The sequence below is a fragment of the Lagopus muta genome, chromosome 9 (assembly GCF_023343835.1).
Source record: "Lagopus muta isolate bLagMut1 chromosome 9, bLagMut1 primary, whole genome shotgun sequence".
In the NCBI taxonomy this organism is placed as follows: domain Eukaryota; kingdom Metazoa; phylum Chordata; class Aves; order Galliformes; family Phasianidae; genus Lagopus; species Lagopus muta.
Genome location: NC_064441.1, coordinates 18,275,081 through 18,294,466, shown reverse-complemented (window position 1 = coordinate 18,294,466; position 19,386 = coordinate 18,275,081). Strand labels below are relative to the sequence as shown.

General features: G+C 41.7%; 1 protein-coding gene across 8 annotated transcripts in view; it reads right to left on the bottom strand.

Moving 5' to 3' along the window:
• PIK3CB (phosphatidylinositol-4,5-bisphosphate 3-kinase catalytic subunit beta) overlaps positions 1 to 19,386 on the bottom strand; it is a 91,557-nt gene that overhangs the window by 36,870 nt on the left and 35,301 nt on the right. For 7 of the 8 annotated variants that reach the window (XM_048955579.1, XM_048955574.1, XM_048955583.1 and 4 more), the window contains 3 exons: positions 12,811 to 12,930; positions 5,809 to 5,983; positions 1,187 to 1,372 (listed from right to left, as the gene is read on the bottom strand). In XM_048955579.1, the coding sequence (XP_048811536.1) occupies positions 1,187 to 1,339 (153 nt within the window). In that variant the 5' untranslated portion in view covers positions 1,340 to 1,372; positions 5,809 to 5,983; positions 12,811 to 12,930. The remainder of the gene's footprint in view (positions 1 to 1,186; positions 1,373 to 5,808; positions 5,984 to 12,810; positions 12,931 to 19,386) is intronic. The other variant, XM_048955575.1, reaches the window with a different exon arrangement.

Sequence of the window (19,386 nt, the reverse complement as noted above, 5' to 3'; positions counted from 1 at the left end):
AATAATTCCATAAAATGTAGCTGTGATAAAACAGGGAAAGTCTTTCATCAAATAAAATCAGGGGCCAGTGGAAAACGGTCATAAAGCACTAACGCAGCCTGCGTCCCTCTGCTGTGACACGCTCAGATAAGAATGCAAGTAAATTTTTCCCTCAGTCTTGACAGTCAGTTTTATAAGCTCCTTGTTTATCTATTTTATTTCAAACATTTTCACAGTCAAAACAGTGCAGCAAACTCACCGAATTTATGTAGCTTCAGATCTATGTTATATCACACGCAGACCAGCACGGAAGTACAATACTACCAGTGTTATGAACACAAGCTTAGAGAACGTAAAAGATTCTGTTGTTAATGGCTATTACCCCCTGGCAAGTATTTGAAGCACTCCATAAACAAGAACAGATTGAATCCACTGCTCAAATTTAAATTTAAAAAATCTTGGAATTTTAGAAACCAGATTTTATTAATTCCATGCCTTTAGAATTACACAAGATATTCCCTGGATGAACTGTTTGTAACACTGTCTTTCGAAATATAAAATCCACAGTATCACATCCCAAAAGAATTAAAAACGTTTGAAACAAAACAAAAGGGTCACAGCCCTTCTTTGGTAAAGAAAATTGTTTCCTCTGAACAAACAGACAAGGATTTTTCACACCCATTTTTCAGAAAGACCCCTCACACAGCAAATCAATCACAGGTTTCACTCTTTAAGCGATGTCCCAACAAGGCACTTCTCCACTAACTTAAGCAGTGGCTTATAAGGCCACCACTGGTGTCAAACAAAAGGAGCAGGAACACAATATACTACTTCTGTATTAACGATCAAATCAGACACAGCATGTCCTGTTTCCACACTAATCAGAAAAACTTTAAATAAATGCACAGTGTAGGAATAACACATTAACAAAAGGTTTAGATACAACAACTCAGTATTAACAGAGCAATCACATTAATCTCTGCTGAAGTGCAACCATCAGTGGGAAATTACTTCTCCATACCTCAATGTCTGCTCAAAAACATTCAAAACCCCCAGACACATACATCTCTACCAGTCACTATGCTATCAATGCACCTCTCAATTTTTTTATGCTTACCCAGGTTCACTGCTTGATTTGCCAGAAGGCCCATGAAAATCAGAACCAGAACTCATTTGAAATGTAAGTTAATTGACCACTTGGTATTACCTGTTTAATATGAGATATAGTGGCATCTCGAGGGACATCCAAGTTGATGTAGATTCCAGTGGGCAGTAGGAAGTCCACGGATATTGAGCCATCAGCACCAATCTGTGAATCCACTGCCCAGATGTCAAGGCTGTCTGTCACGGCAGGAGGCATTATGGAATCTCAACAATATCATAACCACATGGCCTTAGGAAAAAAAAAATTAAATTCAGTATACTTAACCTTCTATAATTAGACACACATTTTGAAGCTTTTGGAAAGTTTACTTAAGTCTGCTCGTGCAGTTCAGCTCCCAAGTCTGGGGTTTCAAATGCCAATACTGCAAACACATAGACATAGTCCTACTCAGTAATTCCATTCAGTATAGGAAGAGCACTTGCCTGGTAAAACACTCATGCAGTGTTCACATCATTAAGACTTAATTTTAAAAATATATAAAAAATGACTAATCAGAAGCCAGCTAAAACAAAGTCTGAAATTCATTTTGAATTTTCTCTAAAGCTATCTGTATGAAACACTACAAACTTCTTGGAGAAAGTATAGCAATATTTAATATGAAAATACATCATTTCGCAATTTTGAATTAGCCAATTTATGACAGTTGTTCACAAATGTGGAAAGAGTGCCTAATTCAACTTTAAAGTCTATACTCAGAGAAGGAAAATCTTCTTCAACATGTTATTAGAAAGAGGCATTTCCCTTCAGAGACACTCATCTCCATCTTTCTTTAAAAGTGAAAGCAAATGATCTCCTTTGAATTGAACTCACTGTGTAAACTACGTCCACTGAGGGCAGGAGAAAAGCTTTTGCATGATCTGCTGCAATGCACTTCATTGGCTTCTTGATGACTTCAGGTAGTTTTTCATTACCCTTAGCTGTACTACTAGATTTTCTGACCTTCCAAGCGTTGTATTTTCAATTTCCTTTATAAAGATGCTTTTTCCCATCAATCTCAAATCAGTCCCCAAAAAACTATTCACTCAAGTATTTAGCTTTCCCTGCTCCTCAGCTGACAGAGGGATGAGAAGCGCTGTAAAAGACTGCTGTGAATCACTGCTAAGGACAGAGCAGATTAATGCTCTACCTAAAGCTTGTTGGACAACACCAGATGAGAGAAAGTGTCTTTCTTTTTAAAAAACAAGCAGAACAAAACCAAAATCCAACAGCAACAAAACGCACCAGATCGTGGTGCACCGTCACTTCTCCCTTCACCTCCCCCAGCTTTTATCCCTCCTTCTCATCTCCATCCCCTCCCCACTCCTGCTTAACAGAAGGTGCTTCTCCTACAGCAGCAGGGTGTAAGCAACACCCCGGGCTGCTGCTGTTCACAGCATCACAGAGCATCTTCAAGAAACAAGAAAATGCAGTTAGCACAACAACATAATGAACTCCAGTCACTGCTGCTAACTACCTGGCTAGGAAGTCGGCTGAACACTTTGCTGTTCCTTTTAAGTCATTATGCAAAAGCCATTAATAAATGATAAACCTTTCTCAAGTGCTAATCATGTGTACGTATGCCTTAAAACACTGTATAATTGCTTCACTTGGTCATGTCAGAGAAGTACAGATAATCACTGTGCTGTGCATCAAACCTCCCAAACAGACACATTACACATTCATGAATACAGCTTTCATATCCCACCTCATTATTTTTTTTTCCCCTCAAAGCAAACAACCACAAAATCTTAGCAGCACAACACGGTTGAATGCACCACAGAACTCTGAGAGACTGACCACATCATAACCAAGGGGCTGCATGGAGCCACAGAACAGCCTGGGTTGGAAGGGACCTGAAGGACCACGGAGCCCCAGCTCCCTGCTGCAGACAGGGCTGCCAAAGCCAGACCAAGATTCATTCCCCTCCATCTCCAGATTGCTATCCTTTTTCATTCAGAACTGCTCTGTTTGGGAAAAGGCTCAACACCAGCAAATAAATACAGGCTTTACAATAAAAAGGAGTCAATGTTTCCTTAAGTTTACTTTCTTAGATATGCTTATTTCACAGAAATGCAACTCAACACAAAACTCTTTATTATTGGTAGGCTTTTAGACCAAATAATCCATTGTCATATACATCATGGCCCTCACTGCCAGCAGGGATACGTAGGCAGTACCTTAGAAAGCCTCTGCAATGCTTTACTTGATATGGACAGCTTGCAGTGAAATAAATCAAGCAAGCATGCAGGCTGAGGGCAAAGCCAAACGTGCCTGCAGTAACACCATTTACCACCAGCACAACCAGCTCCTGCAGTGTAACTTCTCACTGCCTGTTAATGTTCTGTACCCATCAGTAAGTGGTAACTTCTACTGATCATTTTTAAACCAGTACAGCCTAAATCACCACTCTAGAAATGTACGCTGTCTGTATCTCTGCCTCATTCTTTAGCACTGCTTTCCATCTCTTCCATTTCAGGAATTATATGGAATGATTCATTCTACATTTGGAAAATCTCAGGTGATGAAAGTCTCCAGTACCAAAAGAGGGGGGGCGAGTGGGAACCCAAACCTCTACCTTTGTAATAAGGCCCATTTCAAAGCTTTCCCCCTCAGCCTTACTGCAATTTGAAGGCTTACAGGAGCATGACTGTTGCCAACATATCTTGTTACTGCGGCTCTCTTAATATTCTGCTTGTACTGGATGAAAGGATAGCAGGGTTTTCATTAAAAACAAGCAGGAAAAAAGCTCTCTGACTTTCAGAAAGCAGAAATACATAAGTACAAATATTTTTACTCAATAGAAGCAACAATTAGGAAGTTCCTATTATCATCAGCAGCATCAAATAACAGTTTATTATCATAAGATTCTAATTTCCAATAAAATAAAAATTAAAGTAATAACAAATCACTGAACTGCGTCAGACTGGACTGAAGCAAAACAAGATTTGTGGGGGATCAAGCAATGAAAACAAGTCGGGAATGAAAATACTTGATCTTAATTACCAGATTAATTACAAATCCAACCCTTCACTCATGCGTGGCTGTGGAAAGCTTACCATGGTGAGATATCTCTTAAATTGTCTAAAGGAAAGAAAGAAAATTTCATCCCACAATGCAACACACAACACTATTTGAACAGCAGAGCATCCACCCCCAGAACCTTGGAGCACAGTTCATTATCAATTACTGTATCTGTAACAAGAGGGTCTTTAAATGGGATGTTATTATTCAGCTGCTTCTACCCACAGTAACTCTGCCAGAGTTCTGTTGTAACTGGAAACAGCAGTCACAGGAAAATTCATTGGCATGATGTAAAACTGAAGAATTTTCATACGTGTGTGCATGTATTTCTGTGCTCAGTCTATTTTCTGTAGCATTCTGTGGTCACTGTGGTGAAAGAAACTGGTATCACCTCTATAGAAGTGAAATGATATTAATGTGCAATAAGTTTCATCAGTAATTTCTATTTAAATTCAGCATAAGACTGTATCTATTGCCATCCCTTTCTAGGTTTGTTCCACAATATTTACAGTTGTTCAAACCATGTTATTGTACCAGTGAAAGCTTAACATGTTCCAAGAAGCAAGACTTAAAAATTCCATAAGTACCTTCTCCTGTACACAGCACGAAGGCTGAGGTTCCACAGGATCTGCTTACAGTCACCAACTTTCAACACAGGCATAAGAAACTTGTAAAATTCCATTGAGGGAAAGAGCAGTTGTTACACCAACTTGCAAACAAGTATCTGATCAATGATTGCTTGAACTTAATATGGCAAACCTCAATACCAAATGTTTTTGGTGGTTTCTGTTTGTGTTTTTTTGTTTGTTTCTTTAAGTCACAGATACGAAGCGCTGACAGCACACAAGACTTCCCACACAAACTGTAAGTTTGCTCTGAGCTTAGAATTGCACATAAGTTCTATCTTTATACACCAGATGGAGCACAAAACTAGAGGACCTACCATCAGACTTGTGAACCAAGACAACTGCCCGCAGTTTTCCCATCTATTAGCCTTGCCTCTGGTGCATGCATCAAGCATTAAAACTGAGTGGAAGAACTGCCTACCAGCTTTTAGCACCTGGATCAAGTCTGTACAGTGCCATACAACAGGTGTGTTCAGATAACTACGGCCTCAGGACACAGTTTTATCAACGGATATAAATGACAGAAGATCACACTGCCCTCTCTTAGCAAGGTCTGAGAGCTGAGCCAGCCGAGATTTAGGTATTATTTTTCTTTCAAGCTCCCAGCCAGCAGAGCCTGCAGGCTGGCACGCTGCTTCCCACAGGCGGCAGTGGTGATGCAGAGCTGGGTGCAGGGCAGGGCCACCTCCTGGCACAGCCACGTGTCATGGAGCAACACCTCCTACTGCCTTCAGCCGCGAGAAAGGACTCCCAGCCAAAAGCAATTAGAACATTAAATGCCTGCACAAGACAAATACCTCTCAACAGCTCAAATAAGGACTCCCACAGAGCGTGAGAATTTCTTCTGTGAAATCAATGTGAAAGTTACAAAATTTGTCTTTTCCCTGTACTGTGACCTCGATCACAAGATAACTAGACAGTTCAAGGCCGACAGACCACAGGCTCTAAGAGCTAACCAGAACAGCTGTGTGTTCACAGGCACAGCGTTTGTTGCCGTTGTTCTCGTCTTACTGTGGTTTCTGTTTCCAGATGACTTACCACATCCAGGCAGACAGAAGAGATGGCTCTAGTGCCGAGTCTTATTCCAGAAGCCAACAGCTCTTGGAGACTTTGTAGCTGCACCCACACGTCCCCCAGCAGAAGCACGTCTCATCATCTCGTGGCTGGAGAAGTGAGCACCAGCAGGCTGCTGCTTCACTAATCCCTAAGAGGGCTGCAGGAAAGGTGATGGTCAAAAGCAAGGCATGCACAGTATATCTGTGAGTTGCCAGCCACTTGCTTTGTTCCCTAAGCAAAAAGTGGCACTGTAGGGCTGAATGCCTGGGCACACAATCTTTGTAAATAAAACGTGGACAACTGTCAGCAAGACAGGAATCAGCAGAACTGCTGAACATTACATAATATCAAGGAACAAAACCCATACGTTCAGAATATCCTCATGTATTGAAAGTCATCATTTAGACCAATAGATCATAAGATTGGAGAAGGTAGGTGCGATCAGGGGCAGCAAACTCAATTCCCTGGAGACTGAAACAAGAAGGCACTGAGCTGCTAAGACACCACACCATTGCTGTCTGAGATGGCAAGCTCAGTCTGACCTGTGTCAACCAGCTACCTCGCTCATGCTGAGGGATTAAAACAGAAGGTGCAAATATCTGACACAAAGATTGAGTATTGAGAAGATGTGAAGGACAGAGTGAATTTGGGAAGGGGGTAGAGATTTCATAGGGCTGTCCTGAAATTAAGAGCTAAACAAGAGTTCTAGCAAGCTCAGAGAGCAAACCTGTCACAAGGCCCTGTAGAAGACCAGATATGGACTAACAATGCAGTGAATTTGTAAAATGTGCACACAGAATTTTTAGAATGCCATTGCTGTTTTGTTTATTTGTTTTTAAATGAGGTCATCAAAAGCTAAAGCAGGCAGTCTGGAGAGGCTGTGTACCTCCATCCTGGGATGCGTTCACCCTTGGATGTTTTCACTAGACAAGAGTGGGCAGGACCTGAATGAGTGCTGAACCTCAAATTCAACCTACAAATGTAATGGCAATCCATACAGAATTTCAGCAAACACAGTAGAGAACAGAATCTTAACATTATGGAGGAAAATTATAGCTCTTCATTTAATTGAAGAGATTTCAAATTGTCTCCAGTCCAGAAAGACAGGCTAAAATTAAAAGTTTGCTTCACATGTCTTTATATTTTCTCTTTTTTCCATTGTCATCTCATGGAATTTCTCCATACTTTCTTTTTCCTCAACTGTGAAACAGTATTTTCTCTGAGATGCATTTAAAAGGTCTTGGGATTCATCCAGCACAACTGGTGTGTTAACATCAATGTTGGTTAGTTGTCTTCTGGAAAAATAATCTGTCTTGGCTTACAGATATGGAAAAGAAAAAGAATCAGTGATAGAGGGCTAGAGGAAACTGCAGGGTTTTGTTTCATCTGCTGGATAAAAAGCTAGTTTTATTTCATTTTAAAGCAATTTGTCATTTCAGCAAAAGAACTGCCCACATATTCACGTGGTTCATAAGAAACAAGCAACATTAATCTGCGTCAGGTAAGTTCTTCTCAATCCAACATAATAAAAAAGGCCAAGTTATGAAATATCATAGAAGAACGTTAATTAGAAACTTCCCTCACACTTGCCATCTCGCTACAAATCCCCTAACATTTATTTTTAAGGCTCATTTCTCTATTCCAAACTAAATGAACAACAAAGTAAGATCAGGTGCAACATTGGATCTGTTGTCCTGGCCTGTAATAAAAAGAACAACAGAAGCTGCAAGGAAGCAGAATACAAACACCCACATATCAGCACTGGAGATACATTGTGACACCTTCAGCACTGCCTCCCAGCACTCAGCCCTGGGGCTGCCCTCAGCACCGAGCCAAGGGAAATGCAGGGCCAGAAGCCACTTGTGTGCCACAGGTCAGTTTCCATATGAAATAAGTTTCATCTACTCATCACTTGGCTTACTATTCCAAACAAGGGCATATTTCAAGGGCACCAATACCTACAGCTCCTCAGGTTAAAAGCAGTTAGGTTACAGAATAAACTCTTGAACACAAAACTTGATTTATTTTTGTTTTCACTACTGAATACTTACAGGAGCACAAGACAAACAGCAGAAAGTTGCTTGTTTTGATTACGTAAAAGCTGAGAGCACTGTGCTCAGCCAGCTTTCACAGCTATTACAACTGTTAGGAAGCACACTGCAAGCTGACCATCGCTGAGGTCAATATGCCCTTTTATCTACTGCCCCTCTATCACATGGCAGCCAAAGGGCTTTAAAAAAAGCCTTGTGGCAGTGAAAGCAGCTGAAAAAGGGCCACCCAATCCAGACACATAAAAACAGCGTTTGAACAGATTCTGACTGTCCCAAACAGACCAGAAAACAACCTGACCACAGTAATTTTCTAGGCAGCAGAAGCAGCATATCACATAGTCTAAGCAGAGGAAACACTGAGCGCTCACACAACGCGATTACAATCTTTGTAAGCATTTTTCTAACTAGGTAAACATCGATTACTATAAAAACACATTGAAGGAAACATTTCAGAGCAAATAAGGGAAAAGAATCTAGCACCACTGGGGAAAGGAATAAGAATATTAGGAGGGTTTATGTCCTATGAAACTTTGGAAGTGATTTAAAATAAACAAATAAAGGCAAAACTCCCCCTGTATATCTGAAGGAATTCAAGTTTCTTCTGAAGCCCAGTACACAGCAGCTCAGTATGCGTGTTGGTGGCTCTGAAGAACTGAAATCCTCTTCTACTGAGATAGCCACCTTCTCACAGCTGCTGCCACCGGATCCGATGGGCCCACAGCTTGAGTCATCACAGAGTCATCACAGACTCACAGGACTGCTTGGGTTGGAAGGCACCCGAATGCACATCCAGTTCCAGCCCCTGCTGCAGGCAGGGACGCTCAGGGCCCCATCCAGCCTGGACTTGAGCACCTTCAGGGATGAGCATCCACAGCTTCTTCAGACAAAGTAATAAACTTTAATTTTTTTTCCTGTGTGACTTCTTATTCCATGTTATTTCACACTACCCAGGCCATGTGGAACTGAATAGGAACACTTCAGTCCAAAGAGCTTACAAATTTAAAAAAGAAATGCAAACAACTACATTACAAATGCAATTGCCTAAATTAGCAAAGTTAAGATTTTCCACGCCAGGAATGTCATAGTTATTATCTATGACAACAAAGATTTGAAGAATTCAGGATATCTACTGTCATCCTGCAGAGTTATTTTTAAAGATCACGTGTTACTATAAATATTTCCCAGTGGTTTACTTCAACTGCAACATAAGTTGGCCCTACGGAGTGGAAAATTAAGTGCCCATTAAGTCAGGATTCCTCCAGAAATCGGAATAAAAATACCACCATTTGATTCTCTAAAAATATCTACCAAAAGCACAAAGGGCCTTCTTTAAATGCCATTCCCTTGCGGTGCTCAGAGTGGCACCAAGGGCAGATTCTCAGCTACCCAAGCTTAGATTCTCTCACTCTCCTCATGAAATACAGATAACTTTCCACAAAGAAAAAGAATTATTAGGGCCTTTTGCCACAGCCCCTGATTACTTCCTCTGTTCACCCACTGGAGCTTTACTTACTGGCACTCCTCTGCTCTACTCATGGCAGTATGCACTAAGCTTTAGGAACTAAGTCAGAATTTTAAAACCCCTGTGAATGGAGTTTCTGCTTTAAACCCAATACCTCTAAATACAAAATAAATTAGCAACTGACTTCAACATGACCTAGAAATGGGGAGAAAAGCAAATGTTAACCAGTTTCAAATTAAAATTGAATTTAATTTTAAGCAAGCTGGTTACCACTTCTCAAGGAAATTATTCTATGATTCAATTAAAGTATAATTACAAAAGTGGCATGTAAATGAAATTGTTATCTTCAGATTTTTTTCCAGCAAAACAAGTGTACAGGTGGAGAACAACATCACTGAATGATACTGCAGATGCAGAAGACTTCCCAGAACAGGTGTGAATGAGGACAGCAGGAAATGACTCCTCATTACTTTGCACTCAGGTAAGTCAAGTGAGCTCCTGCTCCTGCCAACAGTTATTCATGATGGACCAAAGAAATGAACAGAACTTAAGACTCGTGTTTCTGATAGACTTCAGGCAACTCGCAGGCAGTATATTATCCACAGTGAGTACAAAATGCCAAAGGAATGGGGTTGTTTCTCACAGTCAGCTCATGCACAGAGATATGCAAAATGCTCTGACCTCAGGGGCAGTTAGTTCCAGGAACCTGGCAGACAAAATCAAGCTTAGCAAAGAGGTGAGCTGAGCTGGCACGTGGGAAGTGGTACTGGGCAGATTGATGGGATAGGAAGAGAAAGAGCTGAAACTTAACCTAGAAGAGATAGGTCATTTTAACACAGCAGGTCAGAAAGCAATTCCTCAGGTCACATACCTGAATGTGAACAAGTGTGGGGCTCTGTTCTTATTTCAAAAGATAATAGGGTGCATCTGTAATGAATCTGAAAAGATGCACTAAAATCCGTGATTTTATCTATTTACTCTACAAGTATCCTCTCCACTTCTCCCCACACATTCTATTTCTATGTAGGAGTTGTACAAGATTATTCTTCACAGTCAAATGAAAAAGTAGGAAATACTAATTCTGCTCCCTAGTTTTTTCTTGGCTGTTCTCTCATTCAGAATAATTATTTATTCACTGTAAATAAAGAGGAAAGGAAATGCAAATATTTAATCTATAAGGCATCTAAATGTGTATATAGTTAGTTATTAATCTCATTTCGAATTGTATAAAAGGACCTACTCCACCAAATTTCACCAGCAGCCAATCGTTCCCTTCAGCTATTAAAACGCTGCGTATCTGAGTTATGAGCTAGGTAACTTCTTTCTATAAAAAGGACCAGAAATTGACATTTTCCTATATATAGATACCTCTTCACTCAGGGACTACAACATTCACTTTTCAATTAGTTCTGATCTTTCAATCAAAACCTCCAGGAAAGAGAGTTATTCTCCAGCAGACAAGCTGTATGCAGCTAGAAAGAGGGGTTACACTGAAATAATTAAAAACAATGAAAAATTAATTAGTGAGGAGTTTTCTCCTAAAACGAGAGAGCATGGGCCAAAACACAGCTTTATCACACCATGGGCTATGCTTAGGGTTCAAACACAGAGATGCCGTGCATTCTGAAAGTCAGAAAAATGCCCTGCAAGGGGTGGAGCAGATGCATAGCTCCAGACATTCTCCCTGAAGGCGTACATTTCTTGCAAGATCCATTTGGCCTGACTTTCTGCTTTCCACCACAGTGTGTTTTCTTGCAGTACCTGTGTCAGTGTCAGCCCTATGGAGGTTCACAGTCTTGTGCCACATGAACAGGGCTGCTCAAGCTGAACAAGCACTGAAAGAAATGCACCAACACAAGCCCAAAGCAAACAGCCAGATGTATTTCATGTAGCTAGCATGACATTTATTTATAAAGACAACGTGAAATATAATGCCATATCATAGAAAAGAACACTCCTGAAAACTGCATACAACGACATTTCTGTCATGAGAGTAATGTTAGTACAGCTGAAAGCAGCCCTGGCCACTCATCATAAGGACCAAAAATAACCAAGATTACCTAAGAATCACAGAACAATGTAGGCCGGAAGGGCCCTGTGGGAGCCACGCGGCCCCGCTCCTGGTCTCAGCACCAAGCTGAAGCTCTCGCGGCAGCGCCAATTCCGACGGCTCCCGAGGACGGAGGCTCCGCACGTCGCGAACGCCGGCCGCCACCAGGAGGCGCTGCAGCGACGCGGCGGGCGGGGCAGGGTGCGCGGTCGCGCGCGGAGGTGCGCGCCGCCTGCACGCTCTAACGGCGCGGCCACGTGCGCTCCCCCGCCTTTGTTGAACGACATTCACGCAGCGTGAGTAACATCAGCTTCTGACAGAAAATTATCCGGATTTCCCTCCATTTCTAACCTCGGCGATAACGTATAGATATCTCACAGCTGATGCAAAGAGGGTACAGGAAAAACTATTACATTCCCCATCTCGAGCAACTGAAGCACACAAATTAAAACGTTGTACCAGTATCTGAAGGTTTGGGAATGTGGTAGCAAAGCACACAGCTCACAGCCAGGTAGCTAAATTTCTTCATACCATTAATGAGACACAGATGTCTCAGCCTATAGCTCACAAAAGCCAGAAGTTAATGAGACATGGTAAAGAAAATCACACACCTGAGATCCAACAATTTAAGACTTTTGCTGACTTGACGGATGATGGAACTGCAGAATGGGACAACACTGCCACCAACAGCAAAGTCCATCATCCCTCCTCGCAGCCCCAGCTAGTGCCACAGAGATACCAGCCTGGCTGAGCAACAGATGAAGACTAACAACGTCCTGTTGTGCCATTTCAGTTACAGCTCTGGTCAGATTCACAGTGCAGCTCATTGCTTTGTGACAGCAGAAAGGGAGATATTTGACACTTGGCACATTCTAAGCACAGCTGCCTGTCACATTTGAAGGGTAAACATTGCAAACTTAGTAAACATTCTTGTGGCTCTTTTCATTAAGAAAAATATACGGCTTCACAAAAGATGGAGCGCGTTTACTCCCACAGAACAATTTAATCTGTCCAAAAGGAAACAATAATTACTTTGTATTTAAAATGCTGATAAATAAAGGATCAAAGCCACACACAGATGGTCAGAAGTAGAAAGCTACAGAGAAATCAAATGTCAGATTTCACTGGAGATGCAGACAGGGCTTTCCTATTTGCCAGCAACATGAGGTTCCACGTAATGATGCCTGCAGTGCGCCACGTCCTGCTCAAAGCCACTCCCTGAACACACAGAGACCAAAAAAGAGTGAGGACTATCCTAAGCTTTCCTAAGCTACAACTGCTACAAAGGTTGTAGATGCTTCAGAGTCCAAAGGAATGACCATTACCAACTGACTGAAAGGAATATGGAGTTTCTGGCTTTTTTTAATGCTAACTGGGCTACTGACTTTACAAGCAAAAAAAAAATAATCTGTAATACTTACTTTGGAGAATCTGTTCCTGTTTTAGTCCAACCGTATCCTGAAGTTATTTCTATTAACCATTGTTTTCTTACTATTAATCCTGTTTTCTCAGAAGGCTCTACAAGATGACCCAAATGCGACCTAAGAAAGAAAAACAAACAATGTAATTCACAAAATGAGAGTTCAAGCAATTCACTGTTTAGTGCCATAAACTGCTTGTGCAGAAATATCTAACAACACATTTTGTCTCTTTTCAAGTACAACAGCATATTCACATCACACTGTTTAATTATTAAATAATGCCAAATCCTCAAAGAGAAAAAGGAAAAAATGTAGAGGGTGCCATTTCCAACAGTGTAGAAATGTATAATCACAACGAAGTGTTCCTACACAGTCAAAGGTAAAAGAATTTGTCAGCTCCTGCAAATATTTTCACATTTTTTGTACACTCAGTTGGGATCAGATCAACCCACATCCTCTGCAATTAAAGAAAACAAAAGGGGAAACACAAACCCTCATGCTCTTAGCAGTATTCTCTCATTTATTCATGGCTGTAAGCTTTCATTTTGCTTTATTGTTAAGAGTATAATGTCATCTGTTGTTCTATTGTGGAGAACTGGACTCGATGACACAAGTCATCCCATCTTCCTATGCATATTTCAACCTTGAAACAGCAGAAGAATGCTTCAGTAGGTCTCTTACCAACCCCCCACAGGTGCACAGGACAAAAGACCTCTACAGGCATCCATTGGCTCTACATTGCAAACGAGGCTCCCTCAGCAAAATTAAACAAGCAAACAGAAACGCTGAAACCTGCACTGAAAACAAAGCAGTGCTATCAGCTTTTCTTCACCTGTAGGCCAAGCCACAAAACACAAGGCAGGTAACTACTTCTGTCACAAACACAGCACACCCTGCTCATAGGCACTGAGCGCAGCACAAGGATCAGGCACAAGGGCTGCCGTTCCTCCAGCCATGCAGAGCAGAATCTCTCCAGGAATCAGCACAAAGAGCGCTGTGAAGCAACTTAGTTTTCTTCAGTGGTTTCAGAGCAAAGCAGTTGCTGCCCTATCTGCTTATATATGAAAATGAAATGAAATTACAGCTTTACAAACAACTTTTTGGGAGCAAGCTTTTGGTGCACAAAGGTGTGAACTCATCCAAAAACTTCCCTTGTCTAAAGCCTAGGAAACTACAGCAGCCACAGAAACTAGAGAAAAATAAAGGCCTTGCAGGCCTTGGAACTTGCAAGGACACAGGAACAGGGTGCATCTCATCTCTTCCAATCAGTGCAAAAGTGCCAGTCATGCATTAATGTTTTATTTCCATGTCAATGGTTTTGTTTACAGAACCAGAAAAGTCAGACAGAAGCCAAAAGGTAGGGGCTTGGGAGGGAGTATGAAGTGCTGCACACTATAAATACAAGATGAATAGTGTTACTTCCAGAACTTCCAAGCAAGCAATCTTCCACAATATGCAGTGCCTCAGAGGGGTGGCAAGCTGTATGTGTGCAGCCCCAAGCCTGGAGCAGAAGCAGGTTATTTTAACTAAAATCCAGGTACTCCAACATTCTGGAGGTCTCTGGATAACCAGCCAGCTGCAGACAAATCAGACCATGGGAGCCTGACACACCGCCCAAAACTGATGAAGAACGTTTCTTGGGAAGCTTATCATTACCAACAGAGCAAAGAAGGGGGTTTTGAATTTGCATATGTGCTAGTGATGCAAATACCACATGAATTTACCCAACCTATAACAAGTCTTTCCATAGAGCTTGGCAAATCACAGAGAAGGCTCCCAAACAATATAGGAATCACAGGTAAAGTGCACAGCACCAGCTTTCTAATATCAGGCCTGATTAAACAAACTAACAAACAAAAAAATGTGACCTTATTTCTTCCCTACATCACATCATCTCCCCATTTTACTATGTTTATAAATTGGAACCACATGTCACATAGGAGCGTTGTTATATTTGTTGACTAAAAAGTGCATTTGAAAAGAAAGACAAGCAAGTAAGCTTGACAGTAAAAAATTAACCCAACATTTCTCAGTGTTCAGATGTGCACAACAGAGGTTACAAAAGACTGGTCTAAATGCTGCTCACATCCAGTCAACCTTTCAGATACCAGTACACGTTCCACCTTCAAAGTACAAGAAGAAAGTTTTTCAAAGGCTAATGACTATATAATAAAACTGCCCAAGGCCATAACAGCTAGCGGAACCCCAACCACATCAAGAGGAATGCAAGCACAGTCTCTGGAAACAGAGTAAAAATCATAAGGACTGAAGCAATGGCTTCAAGCAGTGAACACAACCTGGGCTCTGGTGAGTACACACCTTTTCTCAAACTGCCTGGACATCAGCACTGGGGCCTCCCTCGTTGGTCTCTGCCAACCATGAGCTGAGCCCAAAGCACAAAGCCCTTGGGCACCTGCCCTGGGACCGCACTGATGGCACTTGTACTGAGCTTGCCGGGGACCCAGCAGAAAGCAGAGCCTGGGATAGCCTGCAACTTCTGAATGAACAGGCATTTTGCAAAGTAATGGATTGTGTGAATCCTTTCATCAAACCCACATTACACAGATACACTCCTAATGTTAATTGTCAGTGTGTGTTGAAGAAAATCCTTAGCAATCCTACAAAATAATTCAAGAATCATCAAATTTCTTTGGTAGCAATCAAGATCTATTGCAATACAGTAAAACTTCCTACAGCTCTACAGTAATCTCCATAATTCCTTATATCCACAGAAATACTTACAAATGTACAAAAGTTGTACCAGTAGGGAAGAAAGTGGGAAAACGTACAAGAAATCATTGCCCCAAAATTCTGCATTGCATCTAACTGAAACCAAACGCAGTTATACACTGGGGATGGAGGGCACTCGGAAACAAACTAAACAACCCCTCTCCCCCCACTAAAAATCTTTCAGAAGCAATGTCAGATGCCACACAAATGATTTGGCTAAGCTGTTGGCCCTGCAATCCTCTCCAAAATAACAGCTCCAAGACCCACCTCATAGGCTGCCTGCAAGCTCTGCCAGGGCAGACACAGAAACCATTTGGTGGAGAGCAGAGTGCTCCTGGTGTGCATTAGGTTACAGAACCTGCAGTGGGCTGAGTGACACGAGGCAGCCACTGCCTGGCCATCTTCCTCTCTGCAATAGATCTACACTGGAAGAAGGTGCTGAGGAGGCACCAGGAGCACTGCTGAAAGTGTGAGCGGACGTTTTGGACAGCTGTACACACAAAAACAAACAGGTAGGGGTTTAACAGCTTTCGCATCACATCTTCAACCACATCAAAGCTGTCTCATGCATTTCATGCTCTCGACAGCACCAAGGACTGGACAAGTGGTTGTCAGGCTCAGTTAGTTCCCATAGCATCCACTCAGCAATGGTGAAACTCAGTATTTTACTGAGTCTGAGATACGACAAGGATTAACCATCAGAGAATACAGTAAACAAACACCCTTCAGTAAACAAAATACTGAGAAAAATAAAGCAATGTATTTTTTCTCCATCCCAGTCCTCCATTTCAGCAGCAACAGGCAGAAAATTCTTCAAGAACTTTCACTCGCAGTAATTAAGCCACGACAGCTCAAGGTCAGGAATTAACACAGAGCAGGAAAAGCTTGTTGCAGTGCACATGTGGTAACACCCCAGCAACCTCCAACTTCCACACACTGCACAGCTCAGCCCAAATTTAAAATCCAATTGCAAGCCTGAATCTGAAAAAACTATCTCCTAGATATTGCAAAGCAATAGAAGCAGACAGAAGGATCATCCTATGCCTTTCATCACTTCAACAGGAGAGAACCTCTTAGAGGTGGCTGTTATTTATGCAGTAATATCAAGATGAAATATTTTAATTGATAACGAACTGTTCTACACACAGCAGTGTTTTGCCTTACATGTTACACTTTAATCCTTGTTTATAGTTGGTCAAAACAATACCAAAACCAAAAAAGCCTCAGCCTGTTCTGAACTACCCCACTTCACAATCCAGAGCAACTAATTGTTCTATGAAGCCCACTTATCTCACACAAAATCTTCATGAGCAAACCAAAATAGGCACATAGCTGCAAGCTCTCATCACATAAAAATAGCCACAGAAAATAATAACACAAAATAAAACAAGCAGAGACAGAAACTACAGGATACCAAGGTTTAAGCCAAATGAGTTGCACAAGAGAGCTGTGTTAGAACTACAGGTCAATTACAGCCCTGATCTATTTCGCTTTTTTTAATATGGACAAAACGAAGACCACAAAGCATTTTCAGGAGTAACTTTAAAAAACGTGGGGCACTGTTCAAGTTAAATGCATAACACTAGCAATGTGATCTGAAGCTAAATTCAGTTACCTGTCTGCATTAAACAGAACCAGCTACCACAGTTCTTTTTCTCCAGGGGTGGTTCAGAGCAGAGCTCCGTACCCAGCGCCTGTGACTCACCCTTAGAAGCAGCCCCATGTTCACTTTACTCACAGCCTCAGCATGCTATGGCTCACCACTGTGAAATGCCCTTTGGTATGCAGACTGTGTAAGGTGATCCATCCCAATGGTGCTTTGGGCTACGGAACCCAGTAACCCCACTATGCATTCTGGTTTAGAACCAGACAAGATGGAAGGACAACCTTCAGCCCTTCCAATAAAAACAATAAAACAATCAAAACACTCAGAGTTCTTATTGGCACTGAGCAACAAAAGGCATTCAGCTAAAGGAGAAAAGGACAGCAACTTTCAAATGGCAATTTAGGATCAACAAACAAGAGCCTAAGCAAACAAACCAAAATCCAATCACTTAAAAAAAAATAATAATTCCAGGAACGATTCAAGTGTTTCTTTTCTGCTCTGCCACCCTGAAACGAAATGCCTCTGGGCAAAGCAGAAGTGGAACATCTCACTGTTAATGAAGCTTAACAAAAAAAGACTCTGGCAGATACAGAGTTTTTCCCGATGTCTCTGTTGGCCAATCTACCATCCTCTGAATCTGAGAGCAGCACACTGAAATCAAGATTAGCACAGTCTCTGTATGAGGGGGAGACCCTGCAGACACAGTGTTGGAGAGGGCTGGATGGTGCTGATAACAGCGACTGCAGAATACACAACATCCTTGGAGAGATTCTGGGTATGAGTGTGTCAGAGCGAGGGTGCTCAGCAGCTCAAATCATAATGTTCTAGGCTGCACATGACCATTAAATAAAAACAGCAATGTTCTTTTGATTTCTGATGACTCACAAACAAGTGCTTAGATTTGCTTTATGTTGATTCATAAACAGTGTCAATTGAGTAACATTTTCCAGCTCATTTCCACTTCCAGTCCAGGTTAGGGCACAAGTGATTACTCAGCTGGTTGTTTCTCTAGCTGCAAAGTTGGTGACAAAGAACCAAGTCATTTGGATTGAACAGATCCATTTGTACATATATGCAAGTTCTTCTACCTCCAGGCAGAGCCATCACTCACTAATATCCCTGAGTGGTGCTGTATTTCACTCCAGTTCTCTATATCTGCTGTATGGAAGAGAAGAGTTGGAAGCTGCAGTCTCTGCAATCACCAGCAGTGCCCCTCTTTCAATAAATCCATGCCTGCACATGCTGCAATGTGAGGCTCCAAGGCTGGAGGCCCAGCTAGCTGAACTGCTGGGGAGCAGTGCAAGCAGAGGCAGAAGGATCCATCACCCTGTGCAATCGCCCAGCACATAAACAGAGGTGTCTGCAACAGCTAATGAGCTGCCAACCACCGGCCTGCAACCACTGAGCACCCTGAGTGCTCACACTGCAAAACCCTGCCTTTCAGTATATGCACGTAGATTGAATGCCAGAAAAAAGGTTGATCTCACATGGATTTTCATTACTCTAAAGCAGTAATTGAGAATAGAAAATCACTGTTTATAAGCAGAAACCTCTGGGAGAGGGTATGCAGCACAGCAATTTCTGTACATGTGAGACCTGAGTGAAGTACTGGTTCTTTTGGTCCCATACCATAGCACAGTTATGGCCCACACTTTGTTCTAAAACCTACTGTTGAAGTTAGTTATTTGGTATAGCACAGAACACTAGGTCAACTGGAGCAACTCTTCCATATCACCTCCCCATCACTGTTTTTTCATAAAGAAATCTTTTGTTCATTTAATGAATTGAAGGCCATTCTAAATTCAGATATTCCCTCTATCTCAAACTCTTTGAAACACCTTGAAGATGCCCTGACAAAGCATTTTGTCACAATTTTGGATGTGGCCTTTCTAGGTAATGCATTTTCTTCTCACTGCTGTCTCATAAATGCAGAAGCACTCCAAAACAAATCTTAGTGCTCCCAACCAAATCAATAAATATTTATTTGCATTTTACAGAGAGAAATTAAAGATGGAGCCCTCACCTTGGTTCTGCAAAGATCTTGTGGCAGTAAGTTAGCTACTTGAAGACACTAAGAAAAGGACGACTCTTGGTTGCTGTTTCCTGTGATCTCCATGCAGCCTGTTTTCTTCAGTACTTGCAGACGCCGGAGTTTCATTTCCCAATTCCACTGGTAAATGCCAAATACGGTGAAGCCATGCAAATTTACTGCTGTTTACTTCCCAAATTCCTCCTTTTTA